Here is a 23,963-nt window from a genome sequence, read left to right as displayed (position 1 = left end):
TTAAAAATTCAACTAAGAGCACTATAAAAACACACACCCTAAGATGGAACTGAAAAATTTCAATGATCCTAAATGTTTCAGTGAAACTACTGTTAATTAGTGACAGGCAGGGCTCCAAACAACCCTGCTGAAAAAACAACACAGACCAGTAAGAGTTTCATGCTGGTTTAAGTTGGTCTAGTCCTGGTTTGGTTCTGAATAAGCTTGTCACCCCAGCATGGTTACAGTTATGGTCATCAGCATCAAAACACAACATTTGCTGCTTTTGTTGGTGAGCACATAACAGGTATGTGGTCAGAAAATGCCGTTTCAAAAGTCACATTGTCTACATTAAAACGATGAGATATAATAAGATCAAGAGTATGGTCTATGCTGTTTTTTCTAGCAGGGAAGCTTTTTGGGCAGAGGCTAAAAAGAGCCAGCAAAACATCAAACGCTTCTCAAAAGAAGTTTATTTCAGAAAAACTGGACAACCTCTTCCATTATGTGATCTAGGCTTCTGTGTCCAGCTGCTCTTACATTAGATAAGTTTATATTTAAATACCCAGCTATGATGAATGAATGAACGGCTAACAATTAGCATAATTTTATCAGCATTATAGCCTGTCCACTCAATGGACTGCCGGCCAGTTATTTCCAGTGATATGAAGAGCAGGCTCCTCTCTCTTTGATTGGGGAAAGATCCATAATTGAAAATTCAAAGGTTTATTGTCATATGCACAGAGAAACCGACACCTACACTGTATAATGAAACTCTTACTCTGCATCTCAGAATACAGGTTACTAAATAAACACTGCATAAATATTAAATACTAAGTGAAATATCAAAATTAAGAAAATATACTATATAAATATATATATATATATATATATAAAGATATGTTCCAACTGAGCATTTGTAGCTGTGCAAATGAAAATACTGTGCAAGTCTGTGCAATATTAGCAGCTAAAAGAGACTCAAGTATCCTTAAAACATTATACACACGTGTACACATGTATCAGACAGTGTACACATGCAGTATAAAATAATATACAGAAAAAATAATAGAATTAAAAAACAGTAAAATAATATACAGAAACCTATAAAACCAAAACTGCCATATTAATGTTTCAAAAACATAGTTTAAATCACTTAGACAATCTGGAAAAAACAGCATAAATAGTTTATAGCATTTGGCTCAAATAACACACAAAAACAATTTTTCAGCTTGTAGTGCACATCTCCACAAGAAGGGCACTTTTCCTGGTTCCAGTTTAAAAATCAAGCTCCTTTTTTAGCTGATTGTACTGAAGGCACTGAGGACTATTCCCATAAACAGATGCATGTTGAGTGTTACAAGCTCACCGGCTGAAATTTTCAGCACTAAATAAACAAATCATTAAATCCTATTACTTACATTGCGTAGACTACATATACCAAGGAATAAGATTAAGTGACCCTTATTAATCCTACAACAGGGAAATTTCACCTCTGCATTTAACCCATCCGCGAAGTGAAACACCACACACACACACAAGGGGGCAGTGAGCACACTTGCCCAGAGCGGTGGGCAGCCCAATCTGCAGCACCCGGGGAGGAGCTGGGGGTTAGGTGTCTTGCTCAAGGACACCTCAGTCATGTGCTGTCGGCTCTGGGGATTGAACCAGCGACCTTCCGGTCACGAGGCTGGTTCACTAACCTCTAGCCCATGACTGCCCCCCTATAAGATGATCAAAATTAGAAAATGCAGTGCCACGTTTATTTCTGTAATTTCTTGCATTTACATCCCAAACACATAGTGCACTGACAGAGGTTACCATGGATACTGGGTGGGCGGAGCCTGCTGCAGCACCTCCCAGACTTGTCAAGTGACAGCTTGGATATGTATGATTAGACTCCACACTGGAACTCCATTCTGTTCCGACCTTTACTTACGGAACAGGCTTCCAGCATGTTCCAGCCCGTTTCCACCCCCGATGTTGTGTATAAACATGGACTAAAATATATTAGAATAGCTAAAAACAATAATAGCCATCTTTGGCTTTCAGTTTTCTACCTGGGTGGCTACATTTAGTTAGTTAGTTAGTTAGTTTCTTTATTTGTCTCCCAAAGGAGAAATTTTTCTTGGAATGAGGGCATACTGCACTACAACAAAAGAACAGACAGACATACAAAATTTCATGTGACCAAAACCCATGTCATTACAATACATTAAAGATTTACAGTGCATTACATTTTATACTTCTACACAACCCCACAGCCCATTACAGATTTAAAGTACATTACATTTTATCCTTCTACACAACCCCACAACCCTATACGACCGTAAAACAGTCAGATGTCATTATTATTTAGGATTTTAATTGACATTGGTACAAAAGAATGTTTAAACCTATTATGCCTGCACAAGGGAACCCTATATCTCCTGCCTGAATTCATGAGCTGGTACTCCTGATAGAGCGCATGTGTACTCTCAGATACAATATTCCTAACCTGCCTAATTATAGACTGCTGCCACAGCTCCTGAGGACCAAGAGGGGCAGGAATGCCCATTATTTTCCCTGCTATCTTAACTAGGCTATTTAATTGTGTCTTTGATTTAACTGTTAAACTGCCAAACCAACTTGTAATACCATATCTTAAAATTGATTCAATAGCAGCTCTGTAGAATATTAACATGATGTTTTTACAGACACCAAATAATTTGAGTCTGCGCAGAAAATGAAGGCGCTGATGGGTCCTAGAGCACACCTTGGTCACCTGTGTTTTCCAGCTCAGATCACAGTCTATATAAACTCCAAGATATTTAAATGAGCTCACTTGCTCAATGGTTTGACCATGAATGGACACAGGGTCAGAGTTTCCAACTATTCGAGGGTCCACCAGCATTTCCACAGTCTTATTTGTGTTAATCTTGAGTTTATGTACCTCGCACCAGTCCACAAGATTTTCTACAGGTTATATTCTCCAGTACTGCAGTACATTCCTTAACATTTTCTGTGTTAAACCGCATGTAGAAGTTATTTAGTTCATTCGCCCTAGTTGTTTCATCAAGGGCAGACAGGGGTTTCCTTTTTGCATCCATGTTTGTCATCTGTCTGATTAAATCCCACAGATTCTTTGTATTGGATGTGGCCAGGTCATGTTCTAACTTCTCCTTGAACTGACGCCGAGCCACCCTTAGTTGGTCATTCAAGTCCTTTTGAGCAGCATGACCACCTGCTACATCACCAGAGGAAAAAGCAACTTTTTTCCTCCTGATGCATTCCCTGATACCCTCATCAATGTATGGTTTATTGTTTGGATATCGTTTAACAGTTTTTTGAGGGATGATTGAATCAACACAGAAAATAATGTAATCTGTGATTGATTCTGCAGCCTTGTCTATATCTGCCCCCTCCAAAAAGATATCCCAGTCCGTGCATTTACCTTGTGGCTCCACTGTTCGGGGAAACAACCTGCTCTGATAATGAACATAAACACTAATACACTCATTCCCCTGGACCCTGCTGGACTTTTACTTGGTTCTATCAATAATGATGGTACCTGGTCCCTGTGGTGCTGTATTGCTGATGATCCACTTCACCAGGCAGCATTTCATTAAGCTCTTGCGGGAGAATCGCGGTTTCTGCCATTTCCCCTCCTGCGTCCTGTTGGGGGCGCTGTCTGCCATGCTGGAGTCAGACAGCAAACCATCCACTCTCTGACCATCAGTCTGCGAGAGAAAGAGAGAGAGAGAGAGAGAGAGCGAGAGAGAGAGAGCGAGAAAGAGCGCGCGCGAGAGAGAGAGATATTACTGCTTTCCTCATTAAAGAATACTAAGCTCTGTAATAACACATCAGAAATACTAACCTTTTGACAAAAAGTTATTTAGACCCCGGCCAAAAACACTACCTCAAACACATTAACAAGGACACATGTTCCACTAAATAACTTTTATTGTGCTACACACAGTAATCAAAATGATAGAATGATTGGTTTTTAACATCTCTAAACGCTACATGAAAACTACATGCTGGAGATTTATAAGCATAAGTCTTTATATAAGACTGTCTTTAAATGGGACATACTAATTTTCAATGTTAATAATTTTATTTTGGGTCTACTATGATAGATTTACAGATTCAATGTTCCAAAAACACATCATTTTTCTCATACTGTTCATCTCTAATCACCCTCTGTCTGAAACGCTCTGTTAGAACTCCTGTGTCCCAATGAGCTCAGTGTGCTCTGATTGGTCAGCTTGCACACTCTGTTCTGATTGGTCAGCCTCTAGAGCGGTTCTGCCCCTCCATGTTCTAGCACTGTCCTGCAGTTTGCAGACAGACCCTTCTCTCCTGAGCAGCTGTAAACACTGCTATGGCTGTTTCTCCAGTGGAGTCGGTTCTGCTGTGTCAGTTTGATTTAGAGTGGATCCTGAAAATCCGGTCAGCGTCTTCTCCACACACTACAACACCGAACACAGTCTTCCTCATACAGTATCTGCTGTGCACTGTGTGAGGGCATACCGAGCTCACTGGTAGGCGGAGGGTAAAGACTGTTACGAGATTTCTTCATCTAACAATTAAATGGATGGAATTACATGAGGCATTTCAGGCAGGTGAGAAAGGCGGTTTCTGTGGGAGAGAGTTTCTCCCTCTGGAGGGAACTTTGAGCTTTGTGACTTTGCAGAATTTTTATATGCACAAAAAGGTATAATAAACTGAAAAAGCATAGTAGGTGCCTTCGCACATTCAGTCAGGTGCATCCACATTTACATTACATTAAACAGGATAGATGATGAAAGCAATCCAGTATACACTAATGTGTACTGTGTGTAAGTGAGCACTTAGGCTACTGTGGCAGGAAAAACAGAGAGTTCTAGATGCATCTCTGGGGGGACAGCCATATCGTATGTGTTTATAATGAAGTATGATGGGAACCTTTCAGTCTCCTGATCTGAATATGAATAGCAGATAAAGCTGTGCATTGAGAACAGCATCAATAATTCAGTTTCTTTAAGCACAGCCTCGATAAAAGAACTTTGCGTAACACTACATACACAAACATACAGAAAGTGCTGGTGTGGTGACCCTGGTGGTCTGCCTGGCATCATAGCTTGGCTGAAATCACACATGTGGTTACTTACTAGGCCTTTCACAGTGACATAATTGTCTGACTGCAGTTATTTAAGCTGATGGCAACTATTTTCCACAGATATTAGCTTTCACTATGTTTACATCGCAAGAATTTGAAATGGGTGCTTTTTCATCTGCTATTTTGACACAAATACATGCAAATAAAAGAACTTCTAACTGCAAGGAGAGGGAAGCAGTGAGTAACGTTTGCTTACAGGGAATTGAGAAAATAGCGCCCTTGTAACGATGTCCTGGAAACATAGTGTCCTGGAAACATAGAGCCCAGAGAACATAGTGTCTTAGGAACATATTATCCTTGGAAATTAGGGCTCAGGGAACATAGGACCCTAGGAATATAGCACCCTGGGAACATATTGTCCTGGGAACATAGGGCCCTAGGAACATAGGGGATTGAAAAAATAGCACCCTGGGAATTAGTGCTCTGGGCACATAATGTCCTGGAAACAAAGAGCCCTGAGAACATAGCGTCCTGGGAACATTTTATCCTGGAAAATTAGGGCCCTGGGAACATAGGACCCTATGAATATAGAACCCTGGGAACATAGTGTCCTGGGAACATAGGGCCCTGAGAAAACAGTGTCCTGGGAACATAGGGTTCTTGAAACATGGCACCCTGGGAAGTTAGGAACCTGGTAACATAGAATCCTTGGAACACAGCACCCTGGGAAGATAGGACCTTGGGGACATATATTATAATATATATATATATTACAGTTGCATAAATTCCAGTTTATCACAGCATCACATTTTCTGTATATGAAATTTAGTACTACCTGTCTGGCCTCGTCAGGTTTGGGCCACGCAGACCTCTAGGCCACATGCACATGGATGTGTGTGTGCTGTGTCATTGTATGTGGTGGGAGGTGTATGCATGTGTCCTGTGGGCTGTCGCACCTGCTGCATTATTAATACAGCAGCACTGAGGCGCTCGTCTGTGTTCACTGTGAGCACTGTCAACACAGCAAACACAGCAGATACAATTAATCCCTCTCAGACCTGCAGAGTGCCCAACTGCTACATACACGCACATGGTCGGCAGGAGAGCCATACACTGGGATTTTGACCTTTAAGATACATCCAAACAATGAGTAAAACGATTTGCTGATGATAACCTTGTTTTTTGTTGTTTTTTTCACTCACCATGCTTGAAAGACTGCTCATTATCTGTCCTTGACTTTCTCTCCTAATCACATCTTTTTGTCTCTATCTCTCCATCTGTCTGTCTTCCTGGCTTGAATCCCAGAATGAAATCTTTAAAATCAGAGACCACTTAAGTAGACGTCAGACATTAAAGGCCCTCTATCCCTAAAAAAACAAATTATCCTTTCTTTTTAAAATAAGGACTTTAACATATATATTAATGTTTCAAAATGTACCATTCCCTCTCCAGTTCATACAGACCATATATATGAACTAAACTGAAAAAGCAGTTTGTGTTGTGATGTCACAATCATGAACACATCTCCATATGACCACCCACCCAGCCTATAGCAGTTTAGCCCACCCATTCATACTATAATAGTTTAGCCCTGGCCATTTAGCCTACAGCAGTTTAGCTCCACCCATTTAGCCTACAGCAATTTAGCCCAACCCATTCAGCCTACAGCAGTTTAGCTCCACCCATTTAGCCTACAGCAATTTAGCCCAACCCATTCAGCCTACAGCAGTTTAGCTCCACCCATTCAGCAAACAGCAGTTTAGCCCCACCTGGTCAGCCTACAGCAGTTTAGCAAGACTCACTCAGCAGTTTAGCCCACCCCACTCAGGCTTCAGTAGTTTAGCTTCACCCATTCAGCCTACAGCAGTTTAGCCCCGCCCATTAAGTCTACAGAAGTTTAGTCAGCCTACCACTGTCCTGGGTCTGATCATAAGTGGACAGTGCTCTGTGCAGGTGTGAACAGAGTACAATACGTCTACAGCAGCATCAAAGGAACCTCTAATCATTTGCATCATCACAGCAGAGATGAAAGCAGCTGTGTAGTTTATTTTTTCCTCTTATTTGTTTACAACCTGCTAACAATCCATGTAATCTTAACATGTATAACAGCCCTTTCATTTTCCTGAACCAGGTCTCTCAAGACTGTCTGAAAACAGTAAACACGGCCAATTCCCTTTCTCCAATCGCCTCCATCACGTCATTACTGGTGATGCAATCGAGACCCATGGAAATACCAGGTGTGAACAGCTACACACCTCAATGTCCACTTATGATCAGACCACTGAGATGTTTATACTAGGTGTGAACAAGCCCTCAGTTCCACATTTCAACCCAGACTATTTTCTGAATATGGCTCAAAAGAAATCAGCCAGCATTCTTTAGTAAAGCAAGGGTTCTATTAAGAACAATGAGTTCTATAAAGGACCATTTCGTGCTTAAACGGTGAAATGGTTCTTTAGATAGAGAATGTGCCATATATGGATCAATATCGCACCAAAAAGTTTCTGCTATTGTTACAAGGTTAATAACATGTGTGGTTGGTTAGTGTAGTGGGTAACACCTCTGCCTTCTATGCTGTAGACTGGGGTTCAATCCCCACCTGGGTAAAACACCCTACATTAAACCAATAAGAGTCCTTGGGCAAGACACCTAACACCACCTTCGCCTACCTGTGTAAAATGATCAAACTGTAAGTCGCTCTGGATAAGAGTGTCAGCCAAATGACATAAATGTAACATAACAATAGTAAAATCCTTTTTGGTGCTATACTGAACCATTTTCAGAAAGGTTCTATGCAGAACCACATACTCAGTCTGAAAAACTGTTTCACCATGCAAAGAAGTATTTAAGCATGAAATGGTATTATATAGAGCTCACAGTACTAGTAGACATGGTAACAAAAACCTGTTTAATTCTATGTAATAAAGAGAGGCTGGAAAATGTTCATATACAAATGATTTCTGACTGTTTTGTCATTCATATAACACACAAAGGTTATTGATGAAGCAAGAAAATGGATCCCTTACTATACTATGGATCCCTTACTTGTTTATAAACAATAAAAGGTCCAAAGAATACTGCTGAATACTAAACACACCAACAAACCAATATTATTTGAAGCAAAAACCACAAATATCCCCCAACATGCATCCACATTAGAATCGGGATTAGATTTAGGCTGAGGCATTGAGTGCTGAAGCCCAGCAGCTAAAATAATCAGCTGCCACAGGAATAAATTCCCACACTACCCTTACTATCAAACCCCCCACACTCACTGCCTCTAATTTCCCACGCTGCTCTGCTCTGATACAGGCCTCGCTCCCCCGGTTCATTTGATAACATCCCTAAAGGGGAACCTCATTTACACTCCTCCAGATTATTTAATACATTATTGAATAAAAGTGCCGCCTCTCTTCTGCTTAAAGAATATACTTGGCTTTTTCTTCCTGCCAACACTGGCTCCCTGTGCTCCCAGAAATCCTATTTTGGGAGATATAAAGCAATAGTTTGGCGATAAATCCAATTTGCACTCTCTCTTAATCTAAATGTAGTCAATCAGTCAAGCCATGTTGGGTGTCTAAAGTTCACACCTTTAGTTTTAGAACTAGAGCTATGAGGCTAATGATTGTAATTGAAGCTTATACCGACCAATCAGCAGCTATTTGAGTAAACAGACTCAATTATGTGGTTTTCCGATATAGAAAAAAAAAAAATTGTAACGTATGAAAATGGCCAAAATCTATGTGTTAAATATATTTTAAAAATGCATTTATATACATTTGTTATTATATTCATTCAGCTATATGTACTAAAGGTTACAGATATGACTAAATGATACTGACTTCTGTGACCTGCATTGTACTTTACATTAACCGTATGCAGTAAGATTCTCACACACAATGTATTTAAATAAACAAGATATCAAATCATAACATGGTATCAATACCTACAACACTCATTTTTGTCATGTTAAAGGTTCATTTGGTAATATTTAAAATTAAAATACTGCAAAACAAATTAATTTCTAAAGGTATGACACTGTGAAGTGCACCAGACAGGATTCTGGCTGTTTTCATACGTTTACAAATAGATTTGATTAACACATTTACATATATTTATTTTTTGGCACATTTCTATGTGTAATGTTTCCACATACATTTTAAAATAAATGTATTTTAAAATATTTTTGATTTTGATCAGAATATTTTGACGGGTAAAATATTCTGAATTTCAGGACAGACTGCAATGTGTTTGACATGGATTTCAAAAATACAACAATGTGTGTTCATGACACCATTATCTGTAAACATGGACTAAAGTACATTAAGTTAGCATAACTGTTTAAGTTTGTGACATGCGCACAGTGACATGGCTAAACTCAAATAAAAATCGACGCTCGCTTGTGTAGCGCTGTGGCTAACCATGCTTAGGTTAGAAAGGAAGCTATCCAGTGGAAGGATAGTTAGTTGACATGAAACCAGAAAAAAATCCTTTCTTTAGGGTAACGTTTACATTCTGAATGGCGACTATTGAGAATAATTTTAGCCTGAGACTTGTTAAATTACTTTGTCAGCTATAAACTATTATTTTGCTCAAATGCCCCATCTTAACCTTTTAATCTGAACTCGCTCGGGAGCGCCCTCTAGCCTTTAAGAAACCCAGAAGACATTACATTTCTACAAGTTCTCTGTTTGTACTTACATTTTTTGGAATAAATATAAATTGTTATATTAATAACACTGTAAACAGAACCGTTCTAACAATGACTGAAATATCACACTTTTACTACATTTGTGACAGTGCTACTGACCTTGGCACCATGATCCAATAACTTGGCACCTTTTTGTACAAGCATGTCAAAATAAAAGTCCCATGTTTTTAGTTGTGTTCCTGACTTGATAAAATAAGAACAGTGAGTTGAGCACAATAAAAGTTGCCTCTATTGCAAAATGATTTTTATCCTAGAGTTTTCAAATGTAAAGTCATGCCAAAAATGACCTTTTTTAAAAGTTTAATTAATCAACATACATGGTTGGGCAGCAACTAACAACATGGTTGGACAATTAAATGAATTTTATATAAATGCACTGAAAATGGTTTAAAAATTGTTGAACATTTTGATATATGTCGTGTATTTGTTGACTGATTTTTTGGCAAAATTACATTTTGGAGACAAAATGTGCACATCATGTCAATGAACCATATATGTAGACAGTACATTTTTAAACTATAACAGTGTATACATGCTACATTAAAATGTTTCATTAAAAATAAGTGAGATAAATTCAGTTTTCCATGATATGGACCCTTGATAAGGAACAAAGGAATGGTATTTATTTTTTATCACATTGTTGTCACTAATGTGTATGTCTGTCTGTTTACGCTGTGATGGACTAGCAACCTGTTCAGGGTGTATCCTGCCTTTTGCCCATTGACAGCTGGGATAGGCTCCAGCACCCCCCACGACCCAGAAGGAGAAGCGGCATAGAAGATGTGTGTGTGTGTGTGTGTGTGTGTGTGTGTGTGCGTATGTGTTGTCACTGAAGTTTCTGACTGTGTCATCATTTTCTCACATAATACAACTCAATAAGACACAGTAAGACATGGTCAGACATAGTTAGGCAGCTATAACCTGCTGTAAGCCCCTCATTACAGACACTCAGGAAGGAGAAGAACTGCTTTTACTGCTTTAAACTGAGTGTCAGGTAAGAATAACATCATCACAGACCACCTAACACTGAGCCATCCTTATGCTTCACTCTCTCTCTCTCTCTATCTCTCTCTCTCTCACTCATTTTCTCTTAGCTAACTAATCTACTCTCTCTCTCTCTCTCTCTCTCTCTCTCACAGCTACCTAATCTACTCTTAATGACTAATCTACACTCAGCACTTTTTCATTATGATTATCTTTCATTAGAAGATCACAGGTGGGTTGTTGGTGGTTAATTCTATAACTTTCATATGTTTACTCTGTCATAAAAGACATACTGTCTCTAAGGGCCTGATCCTCTTAGGTCATCTCAGAATGTTCTGTACTTTTCCTATGTCGCTCTATCACGGGTACATAACATTAATACTTGTCGGGGGATTGTTTGGGCCAGTCGATGGTGATAACACCCTCTGTAATTGTTGTTTGCGCCTGTTCTCTGTGGGAGAACAAAAAACAATCATCTGTGAACATCTCTGTGTGAAGCGCCTTGAAATAAACTTAACCTTCTCCTTAAAAGTGCACAAGTCTGTCTAGTTTATTCTCAATAACTTCTACAACGACTCCAGAAGTCAACAGTATTCTACTCTCTCTCTCATCTCTCTCTCTCTCTCTCTCTCTCTCTCTCTCTCTCTCAATCTCTTATCTGACACTGTGATTACATAATGTGGTAAGTCATTGCTCTTACTGTCTCTTCTGTAAATAGAGCTGTGGGCGTGTTTCTGCAAATCACTCTCACTTCTCACATCCATCACGCTGACTCTGCTGAATCTGTTTACTTTCATTACTTCATTTATTTGTTCACTGTAATCCTGCTGTCCGGAGGAGGATGGGCGAGTCTTAGCAAATCTTTCTCACGCTCTCAAAAATCATTAATACAAGAAGTGATCAATAACGAGGACATACTGAAGCTGCTTAATCAAATGTTTATCCCAAAAAACAAAAAATTGAATCTGTGCTCTACAGTTTCTCATTAGGCTGAATGAATAACTGACTCTAAATGTAGGTGTTGTGATATAAACTGAGTCTGTTCTACAGTTTCTCATTAGGTTGAATGAATAACTGCCTCTAAATGTAGGTATTGTGATATAAACTGAGTCTGTTCTACAGTTTCTCATTAGGTTGAATGAATAACTGACTCTAAATGTAGGTATTGTGACATAAACTGAGTCTGTTCTACAGTTTCTCATTAGGTTGAATGAATAACTGACTCTAAATGTAGGTATTGTGATATAAACTGAGTCTGTTCTACAGTTTCTCATTAGGTTGAATGAATAACTGACTCTAAATGTAGGTATTGTGACATAAACTGAGTCTGTTCTACAGTTTCTCATTGGGTTGAATGAATAACTGACTCTAAATGTAGGTATTGTGATATAAACTGAGTCTGTTCTACAGTTTCTCATTGGGTTGAATGAATAACTGACTCTAAATGTAGGTATTGTGATATAAACTGAGTCTGCTCTACAGTTTTAGAGCCAGTTATTCATTCAGCCTAATGAGAAACTGTAGAACAGGCTCAGTTTATATGATATAGTAGCGCTTCTCTACTTTTATGCGGCCAAAAACTTTTTAACACAGTAAAACAGCTCCAGCTTCTCACTTCTAATTTAAGATGAGCAGATCACAAGAAGTGATATGTATATTAATCTATTATTAATTCATGCTCAAGTTATAAGGAGTGTTTCAGCTTTTTGCATGAGGCACAATACAGGGCGGCCTATCAGAGCAGAGCTCTTTCACATACATCAGTCCTAAAAGGACAACAGCCTGGTTAATTCTAAGGGATAAAGAGAAGGTGGAAAATGATCATGTAGAAATTAATTAGAACGATTTTTAGCATATAAACCCAAAATGCAGGATACTGGCATTCACTTTGGCTTTACTGCAATAAACTGTTCTACAGAGATCCTGAATCAGCGCTTTAAGCTACGAAAGAATGGATTTCCTAGATAATAATGACACTATGACGGAAATCTGCACACTGGGAATAGGAAGGAAAGAAAAGAAGAGCGAATGTTTAGCAGAAACACAAAGCCGCTCGGCTTTTAACTCGGGCAAACAGACAGACTAAGAGCGAAGCTGGTGAGATGCGTTAGCCTGGAGGCGTGCTGGAGTTGTTTTAACTTTAAAATGCAGATGAATTGCTGTTACATAATAATGAAGCCCTGACCGCAGCTTACAAATACTAAACCATCCATCAAACAACTCACAGCAGAAGCACAAAACTTTCCTCACTCTCTCACTGAGCAACACTGCTCACATTGTTTCATTTAAAGGGGCCGTATCATGGAAAACCCCATGTTCCTTATTGTTGCTTTTGTAATGTCATAAAGCCTTGGCATTTACATTCATCTGCCCATTCATGTTGAAGTTATAAGGAGTGTTTAAGGCGTCCTTTTAGAATGAAGCACAATACAGGGCATCCAGTCAGAACATAGCGCATTTTCATATGCCAGTCTTTAAGGGAAACTTCATCCAAATTTTCTAATTTTATCTATTTTTCAGTGTGTGAGACGTAAACAGAATAACGAGTGTGAAATGGTTCGGATTTCTTTACAGTGGTGGTGATAGGAGTCGTGTTACAAAACAAATATAGACATTTTATTTACTATTCAAAACCACCAGTGAACCTACAAGTGTCTTCTGAGTTTTATATGGAATGTTGATGATAGGAAAACAGTGGAAATTCTGAAATGAGTTTTCTCTTGGGACTATTCCTCCACCATGAATGGATTTTAAGTTCTCAACTATCATAAAACAGTGTCTCAGACATCAGGCAGTGAATTCATAACCATTTCATGTGATAACTTTCTGTGAGTGAGCTTTTAGAAGTGGATGTCTGGTTCCTGTCACCACCACTGTGAACAATTTTGACTCAGTAAGCTTCTCTAGGACAGAGCAATTCACATCAAACCGCTCAGAGTGACTCTGTTTACATCTTAACCTTTTAAATACACAGACATTTTGAAAATTTGGTGGGTTTCCTTTTTAAAGACAGTAACAAAAACAGCCTGTTTAATAGTCATTTTAAAATGATCATTAAATACAAACTAAATGCAGGTAGCTTTAGATAAAGTAAGACATTGACTAGACTAAACTTCATAGCCAGAAAAACATGTGTTCTATAACAGGGGTGCACAACTCCGGTCCTGGTAGGCCAGTGTCCAGCACAGATTAGTGATTTACCTGCTCAACCACACCTGATTACACTCATCTGTTAATTGGCAGGTTAAATGGGTGTGTTTGAGCAGGGAAACCTCAAAACTGTGCTGGACGTCGGCCCTCCAGGACCGGAGCTGTGCACCCCTGTTCTATAAACAGTATAACACCATGAATGATGGTTACTAGAAAGTCTTAAAAAGGTGTTTCTTCAAGGGTTCTTCAGTAAAGACAATAGTTCTATTTAGAACCTTGAGTTCCATATACAGCCATTTCATGCTTAAATGGCTCCTTGCATGGTGGAATGGTTATATGGTTCTATACAGCACCAAAAAGGGTTCTGCTGTCATTAAAAGCTACTTTTGGTGAACCATGAGTTCTATATAGAACCTTTCAGGCTTAAATGGTTCTTTGCATGGTGAAATAGTTCTTCAGATTGATGGAGAATGTGCTGTATATGGTTCTATATAGCACCAAAAAGGGTTCTGCTGTTGTATACATGCTTGACAAGCTTGACATACGATTTTCAAAAAGGTTCAATATGTAGAACCATATACAACACATTCTCCATCAGTCTGAAAAAGCAAATAGCTATTTAAGCATGAAACGGTTCTATACAGAACTTAGAACCATTGCATTTGCAATGGTTTGCAACTCTCGGAGTGGTCAACGCTGCACGCGCGCGCACACATCACATATGATCTATAATGTTTGTGTATTACAGCAGCTACAGTCAGTGACAGTGAATCTAACATTTCTCTAATCGTCGATTAATACAGGTCAGTCTTACCTGCATGGTGTCCAACTGTCTCGGGCTCCTCTCCTCCACTCACTCGGCTCGCTCTGATCGCTGCACGCGCTGGAGGAGGAGGATAAGTCACGAAAAGTCGAATCTTTTAAACGAGTCTTTTTACCTGAGTCGAGTGATTCGATTCGCGACTAGCATACGGACGTTTTATACATTTACAAGCAAAGCGAGCTCTCCTACTGACAGGAGCCAATCAAAGGCAGCTATTATGAATGAACAATTATCATAGGGTTCTTTCTTCATTAAAGGCGGCTTCAGAACGTGTTGTAGATGGTTCTATATAGAACCTTTTTAAAAAGGCTCCTATATAGCACCCAAAAAGGTTCTTCTGTTTCAGTGTCAAACTTTATTCCACAATATTCACCCCAGAGTTGTCCCACAAATGTATACTCAAGGCAAAACAGCCCTATTCTGGCCCACATGCCTAACATCTACCTGGTAGACAACCAACACTCACATTGGAAAGCCAGACTGGCCCAAAACTGTCTGCTGTCTGGGTTGTCTTTACCAAAAACCATTGAAGAACCATCTTTTAAAGAGTGTATGATTATTTGCAGCAGGGCAAGTCGCTGAATGCAGCGTTCTGCTTTTCTTTATTTTGTCTGATCTGGAGCTCTTGTGATTTTTTTTTGTACATAATTTGAAGACAGTTATTGTCCTTTACATCATGAAGAATGAACCAGTAGAAATGCTGCAAAATTACTTAAGAAAAAAATGCTTTTATATTAATATACAGTCCAACTTCCAATTGAAATTGGTTAAATGATTCAAATTTATAATGAGTTTAAATTTTTAATAAAAAAACTGTATTCAGCGTCACACTATATATATATATATATATATATATATACATATATATACACCAATATTATAACTTTACAGGAGAAAGGAAAACATAATCAATGGAACTAGACTTTTCATTTCTTTTGGTCCATCATGAAATATGCATACAATGTAAAGGGCAACAGGTATTTTCAAATTATGCCAAAAACTGAAGAACAGCAAAAATGGAAATACAAGATTTTCTTCTGTCAGCATACACACACACACACACACACACACACACACACACACACACACACATAAATACATACATACACACACGCACGCACAGACACACACACACACACACACACACACACACACACACATATATATATATATGGTTAAATTGACTCATTAACGTATAGGAATATGAGATTTCAGATGCAGAAGACAACAACCTCAACTTTTAAAGACATAAGAGCACATTGACATAGAACTAGCAGCTTTAATAACATTTCTGAATGTGGGGAACAAAATGAATCAGAACTTGTACAGCTTGATTCACTGAAGCAGGTAGTTTGAATCAGAATGAGTTGCATCAGTGAGTCAAAATATCAATCAGTGAGGAGTTAGAGCCTGGTTTAGACCATTTAAACCCTTTCTGTGAGTGACAGAGAAGTATCTGTGGACATTTACTGTTTTTTTAAACATGCCAGAGGAATGAAAGTAATGTTGGCTTATATCTAAATCATGTGGATTTTATGTGCAGTTCAGCCAAAATACAGTCTTTAATTCAAGAGATTAAAACCTTCACTCATCTCTTAGTGCAGAAACATTATATCACAGGCTCTAAAAATAGTCTCCTGCAGTGATGTTTGATGCCTGTGAAGGTGTGCTTGAAGAGCAGCTGGAGGAAGTCCTTCCAGTTTTACTGAAAGCCAGTGAAAATGCTGTTGATGTACAGGTGATGCTGGAGGCTGCAGACAGTAAACAAAGCGCAGCATCAACAGCAGTGTGTGTGGATGCTTAAATAATTGATATGATGTGTGCAGTGGTTACTCTGTGGTGACCGAAACCGTGCTGGTTCAGATCCCAGACGATACTTTTCAGTATCTGAGCACCGTTACTAATGTGATTGCCATGCTGGGGTCATATAAAGAAAAGCTAACAGAGCAGAAAGCTTAGTGCAAGGTGTCTAATTCAGATTAACACATAAACAGGTGTGAAATGTTCCACTGTGCACTCTTAAAATAAAATGGTTTTCAATAGCTCTATATTAAAGAAAATGGCTCTATTTAGAGCCATAAACACTAAAACAACCATTTGCATGCTTAAATGTGCTTGCATAGTGAAATTGCACTGAAAAAGTTCTGCTATTGTTACAATGTCAAGCTTGCAACAATAGAAAAACCCTTTCTGGTGCTATATAGAACCATTTTCAAAAAAGTTCTCTGCAGAACCATACATGTTCTTCATCAATCTGAAGGACAATTTTAGTATGCAATGAACCATTTAAGCATGCAGATGGTTCTATGAGTGTTTATGGCTCTATATAGAACCATTTTCTTTACTAAAAAAAGAAGAAATATTTTGTGGTTCACCTGCTTTTGACAAAGACACCTGGATGTTATATACAGTGAATCTGAAAATGTAAAGCAATAGTAAAGCTGATGGTTTTTTTGAAAGTGAATTTTAGATTCAGATTGTAATTGCAGTTGTAAATCCTCAACCATAAAATTCAGTTTCAGATTTTAAATTGCTCTCTTACAAACCTTAAAGTTCAGCTTCAGCTCAGATATTGATACAGATTCAAAATTCTGAGCTCTAAAGGCATGAACCCATCCATCTCTAAAAGCTCCCTTGCAGAAAATAAACAGTTCTGACAGCAAAATCTTTTTCACAATAACTATTTCACTCCTGCTTTCCATCCAGTGACTGCTGGGATAGGCTCCAGCTCCCCCCACGACCCATAAGGATAAGTGGCTCAGAAAATGTGTGTGTGTATGTGTGGGTGTATGGGTGTGTGTGTGTGTGGGTGTGTGTGTGGGTGTGTGGGTGTGTGTGTGTGGGTGTGTGGGTGTGTGTGTGGGTGTGTGTGTGGGTGTGTGTGTGTGTGGGTGGGTGTGTGTGGGTGGGTGTGTGTGGGTGTGTGGGTGTGGGTGTTTCGCCCCTTTGAGCACTAGTTGTGCTTTTTGCTGCAGCTAACTGCAACTAAGATCTCCTGTAGCATGTACAAAAACAAAAAAAAGTTTGCATGAGGTAACTTATAAGATGACCTTTTGCCTGCAGCACATTTGGTCAGATTCTGAAGAAGAGTGACCACAGGACTACATCACATTCAGAGCCTGTTGTTGATCCCAAACAAGCTTTTTCAAACAACCAAACAGTTGGAATCAGCCTGAAACAAACAGAACACAATTCAACAAATAAGACGAGTTGTGAAATGCTTTACAGACTAACTTGAACAAAATGACTTTCAGCTTCTTTTGGAAAACAGAGGAAGAAAACTTTAAGATCTCATCGTTTTCTTATATAGCTCTATTCCACAAACCCGGTTCGGGACAGTATATGAAATGCAAATAAAACAGAAAGCAGTAACTAGTAAATTCTATTTGACCTGTATTACATTGAAAACAGAACAAAAACACAATATTTGATGTTTGACCTTTAAACTTGATAGTTTTGTATAAATATTCACTCATTTCAAATTTGATGCCTGCACCATATTCAAAAAAAGTTGTTAGAGAAGCATGCTACCACCATGTTACATCACCTTTCCTTTAACAGCATCTAATAATCGTTTAAAGACTGAAGTATAATTTCTTTGTCATTCTTCTGCTGTGCAACAATACGGGGCCTTCGCTCTTGTATTTTGTGCTTTATAATGTGTTGTTTTCAATGCAAGACAGTTCTGGGTTGCAGGCAGGTGTTACAGCAGCACCCACACTCTCTAGCTGCTGTAACACATGCAGAATGTTTCTTATTGTTGTCATGTTGAAATAAACAGTTGGTGAAATAAAAAGATGGTGTCTAAAAGTCACCATATGTAGCTACAAAATGTGTTCAGTGTTAATGCTGCTTTCATAGATGTGCAGGTTATCCACGAAACCACCTCCCACACCATGACAGACACATGCTGGTAACAATCTGGATGTTCTTTTTCTTCTTCATAAACAATCTGAAAAGTTGACTCATCAGACTACAATACACATTTCCACTGAGCATCAGTTTATTTCAGATGAGCTAGAGCCCAGGGAAGTTGGCAGTGTTTTTCTGCATGTTGTTGATGTGACTTTCACTGTGCAGAGTACAGTCTTAACTTGCATTTGTGGATGCAGTGACTGACGGTGTATATTGACAACAGTTTATCAAAGTATTCATGAGCTCAAGTGGTGACATCCATCACGGAAACATGCCAGTGTTTTAATGCAATGCATTTGAAGGGTTGTGGGTCATGAGCATTCAGTTGTGGTTTTCATCCTTTTCCTTTATACACAGAGATTTCTCTAGATACCCTGAATCTGTTGATGATATTGTGCACTGTAGATAGTGAAATATCTAAAATGCTCCTTTTGGAGCATGTTGAATGAGCATTTTTTTTCTTGTTTTTATTCAAATACAGGTCAAAGTAAATGTATACATATTGTAAAGCTCTTTGCAGTGCATCTCTATTACACATGGGCTGCTCTGTTTTCTCAGGAAGTGATGTTGGGCCTCATAGACGCTGAACATGTGCATAACATGGTTCTCTAGAAACCACACGAGCATCCATGCATGAAAAAACACACTCATACATTAGTTATCCTACTTTCTGCTACACGGCATTACTGTTACACAGGTTTTCAGTGGAGCAGAGCAGTATCAAAGGAATTGATTGCACCCCCTACCACTCAGTTTGCTTCTTTAGTCTTAGCAGTGAAGCTATAAGGCTAATGTAGCCAACAAGTTGGCATTTAGGACTGTGCAAACCTCCTAAACCATCATACACATGTCCTTAATGCTGTCAAATTATTAAAGGTAAATTACACCACTTTTTAAAAATTTGCATAATTAAATGGTTAAGATGTAAACAGAGTAGTTCAGAGTGTTTTGGAGTGAAACTCTGTTATAGAGAAACTCACTGAGTCAGAACAGTTCACAGTGGTGGTGACAGGAACCAGACGTCCACCTCTAAAAGTTCCCTCACAGAAAGTTATTACATGAAGTGGTTATGAATTCACTGCCTGATGTCTGAGACACTGTTTTATGATAGTATTGAGAAACTCCATTCATGGTGGAGGGATACATACAGTGTTGTGAGGCAAATATAAATCCACTATTTTCCCATCATCAACATTCTATATAAAACTCAGAAGACATGTGTAGGTTCACTGGTGCTTTTGGACAGTAAAATGTCTATATTTATATTGTAGTCATGGTGACCCCTGGTTCCTATCACCACCACTGTAAAGGGATCTGAACCATTTCACACCAAACCACTCTGCATTACTCTGTTCACATCACTAACTCTCAATTATGCGGGAATTTTAAAAAAGATGGAGGAACTCCCCTGCCAAAACCAATAATTAATAAAGAAAGAAAGAAAGAAAGAATAACCAATAATTGCAGAATTATTTCACCCTAAAGCCAATAATACACACAGTGTACACTGATCATAATACTGTGTACATCTCACACTTAATTATCTACAAATTCTGAAATATTTTTTTTAGCCAAACAAAAATATGATAACTGGGAAATGTGTGTAGTTAGTATTCTATTTAACTACATGCTCTCCTAAAGCTGATGTGGTGTATGATTCCCTAAATGCTGGAATTTCACATGGTATTTCCACCAAAATATTCCATTCTAAAAGTGCAATGTTGGGTTTTATTTTGCTGGTTTTAGCTCCTGATGTTAATTTGGGCACTTTTACTCATGCAGTAAACTTATTAAGGTCAAAGGTCAAGGATACTGACAGCTCCAGCTTGAACCAATTCTAAATTTGATTAAGCTAAACAGTTTTTATCTCTCAGGATTTCCACAGACTTAATTAATCAGCAGGAGGTGAGACGTCCCTCGTGGGCAGATCAGAGAGGCCGAGTAGGTTTCACTCCCTGCAGGCCTGAAAGAGGATGGACAATATAAAACTTCAAATCTCCATTTGCACTTTTCCTCACAGTGACAGTAAAAGCAGCTACATTTTTCATTTGTTTAGCATTTTATCGGCTGTTCTTTTAATGTTCTTTTGTGTTCAGGAACCAATCCTGTGTTCTTCTAAACTACACATTTATAACTGTACTTAATACAATACATTCTACCTACTGTGCTTGTTTGGTTGTGTTTTTTCTAATGCTATATAGTGTTTGTACTGATGAAAAACACTTACTGGTCAAATAAATACACTATATGAACAAAAGTATTGGAACACACCTCTTAATCATTGAATTCAGGTGTATTCAGTCCCATTGTCACAGGTGTATACAATACACCTAGCCATACGGCCTGTCTTTACACATATGAAAGAGCTCACTGAATTCAACTGTGGTACTGTAATAGGATGCCACCATTGCAACAAGTCAGTTTACAGAATTTCTTCCCTCCTAGACTTTCCACAATCAACTGTGAGTGGTATTATTGAAAAGGGGAAGTGTTTAGGACCCATAACAGCTCAGCCACAAAGTGGCAGACCACGTAAAGTTACAGAGTGGGTCACAGTGCTGAGGATAGAGCATAGAAGTCTCCAACGCTCCCAAAACTTTTGTCCATATAGACAATTCTACTTTATTGATTTTTAATAATTTTTTTCATGTTGATGCACACTGTTAGGAGTGGACTTTGTGTAAACAGAGAATATTAAGGGGATGATATTATGAAACTGAGATCACTATTTGGGTTCTTGTCACGTTTCATCACAGGAACACAGAGAAAAAAAGTCAAAGTTGGGAGCATTAAATTGTTACATATTCCTTGGTCTGCTGAAGCATTAAGAGTTCCTTTCACTGGAACTAAGGGGCCGAGCCCAACTCCTGAAAAACAACCCCACACCATAATCCTCCCTCCACCGAACTTTACACTTGGCACAATGCAGTCAGACAAGTACCGTTCTCCTGGCAACCGCCAAACCTAGACTCACCCATCGGATTGCCAGATGGAGAAGTGTGATTCGTCATTCCAGAGAACACGTCTCCACTGCTTTAGAGTTCAGTGGCAGAGCTTTACACCACTGCATTCAACGCTTTGCATTACGCTTGGTGATGTAAGGCTTGGATGCAGCTGTTCAGCCACGGAATGCCATTCCATAAAGCTCCCTATGCTGTTCTTGAGCTAATCTGAAGGCTACATGAAGTTTGGAGGTCTGTAGTGATTTACTCTGCAGAAAGTTGGCAACCTCTGCTCACTATGCGCCTCAGCATCCGCTGACCCCATTCTGTCATTTTACGTGGCCTACCTCTTTGTGGCTGAGTTGCTGTTGTTCCCAGTTGTTTTGTTATAATACCACTGACAGTTGACTGTGGAATATTTAGTAGCAAGGAAATTTCACGACTGGACTTGTTGCACAGGTGGCATCCTATCACGCTACCATACGGGAATTCACTGAGCTCCTGAGAGCGACCCATTCTTTCACAAATGTTTGTAGAAGCAGTCTGCAGGCCTAGGGGCTTGGTTTTATACACCTGTGGCCATGGAAGTGATTGGAACACCTGAATTCAAGGATTTGGATGGGTGACTAAATACATTTGGAAATATACTGCATGTTCTTTTGTAGACTCTGGTCTAACCATCTGAAAGATGGTTCATCAAGGGTTCGTCTTTAGTAAAGACAATGAGTCTGTATAGAACCATGAACAATCAAAGAACCCTTTGCCTGCTTAAATAATTTTTTGCATGTTGCAATGGTTCTTCAGATTGATGGATAATGTGCTATAGATGGTTCTATATAGAATCTTTTTGAAAGGGTTCTCCTGTCATTATGATGCCAAGCTTGTATATAATACACTCTTTAAGAAAGATGTTTCCTTAATGGGTCTTTAGTAAAGGCAATTGTTCTATATAGAATCATTTCATTCTTAAATGTTTCATTGCATGGTGATGGGGTTCTTCAGATTGACGGAGAATGTGTTGTGTGTGGTTCTATATAGCACCAAAAAGGGTTTTTTCTATGGTTATAATGTCAAGCTTGTACCATATACAACACATTCTCCATCATGCAAATGGTTCTCTGAGTGTTCTTGGCTCTATATATAAACCACTGTCTTGAAGAACCATCTTTTTAAAGTCTACCTTGCATGCAAGTGCCTGAATGTTACCAAGGAAACTTGAATATTAAACTTAGTCATAAATCATATGTGTATATAAAATCACACACACACACACACACACACACACACACACACACACACACACACACACACACACACACACATATATATATATATATATATATATATATATATATATATATATATATATATATATATATATGTACAGCTGTACTGTCCTCTATTTAACCTTAATGGCAGCACTGATAGCTACGCCTTGTTCAGAAGCAGCAACACACTATCTCTATCCATTAAATCAATTCTGGATTACAGACAGATCGATAGCTTCCTCATTAGGACCCCACTGTCCCTCGTCTACTCTTTCAGCGGCAGAAAGAGGAGATTCACCCGCCCAAATTTAGCCTTCAAACTCTCACAGTACGAGAAAGGACGAGGAGAGGGCAGAGGAAAAGAGAGCCTCAGTAAAACTATATAATGTTAGAGGGCAGTTCCACCCATTTTTCATAATTTCTGCATAATTAAACGGTTCAGTTTAAGTCATTCAGAGAGGCTTGATGTGACATGCTCCATTCTGAAGACACTTGGAGTCATAATCATCATCATCAACATTCCATATAACTCCCACTGGTGGTTTTGGATAGTAATCACAATGGCTGTATTTGTATTGTAGTCATGGTGACCCCTGGTTCCTATCACCACCACTGTAAAGAAGTCTGAACCATTTCACATCAAACCACTCTGCATTACTCTGTTCACATCACTAACTCTCAATTATGCGGGAATTTTAAAAAAGATGGAGGAACTCCCTATACCCGATAGCCAAAACCAATAATGAATAAATAAATAAAGAAAGAAAGAAAGAATAACCAATAATTGCAGCATTATTTCACCCTAAAGCCAATAATGCACACAGTGTACACTGATCATAATACAGAGCCCAGTGATTCAAACCCTAAACCTTAAATATTCCTTGTTTTTTGAAACCTATTTCCAGTCATTTCTGATAGTGTTGGTGATTAATGACTGTAAAATGTGATGGACTGCAGTGGAGCTCCCAGGTTTCTCTCCTGTGCATGATGAATGACAGACATTTTGTCTCCCAGCCGTCTGTCTCCCTGCCTGCGGCTCTTTATCTGCCCACTGGTCTGCTCATTCCTGAGTCGATTATTTTTAGCCTCTCTGCCGCCCATCAGTGTCTTATAG

The 23,963-nt window shown here is 38.8% G+C and overlaps 1 protein-coding gene across 2 annotated transcripts in view; it reads right to left on the bottom strand.

The window, feature by feature from the left end:
- Window positions 1-14,812, bottom strand: part of kcnip3b (Kv channel interacting protein 3b, calsenilin) — a 36,819-nt gene extending 22,007 nt beyond the window's left edge. For both annotated transcript variants that reach the window (XM_017718876.2, XM_017718877.2), the window contains exons 1-2: window positions 14,716-14,812; window positions 3,527-3,695 (exon numbers count right to left, since the gene is read on the bottom strand). In XM_017718876.2, the coding sequence (XP_017574365.1) occupies window positions 3,527-3,695; window positions 14,716-14,721 (175 nt within the window). In that variant the 5' untranslated portion in view covers window positions 14,722-14,812. The remainder of the gene's footprint in view (window positions 1-3,526; window positions 3,696-14,715) is intronic.
- Between the last annotated feature and the right edge of the window lie 9,151 nt (window positions 14,813-23,963).

Source organism: Pygocentrus nattereri, chromosome 18 (genome assembly GCF_015220715.1).
Source record: "Pygocentrus nattereri isolate fPygNat1 chromosome 18, fPygNat1.pri, whole genome shotgun sequence".
NCBI classification, from domain to species: domain Eukaryota; kingdom Metazoa; phylum Chordata; class Actinopteri; order Characiformes; family Serrasalmidae; genus Pygocentrus; species Pygocentrus nattereri.
The sequence above is the reverse complement of the archived record's forward strand: the minus strand, read 5'-3'. Positions and strand labels throughout refer to the sequence as shown.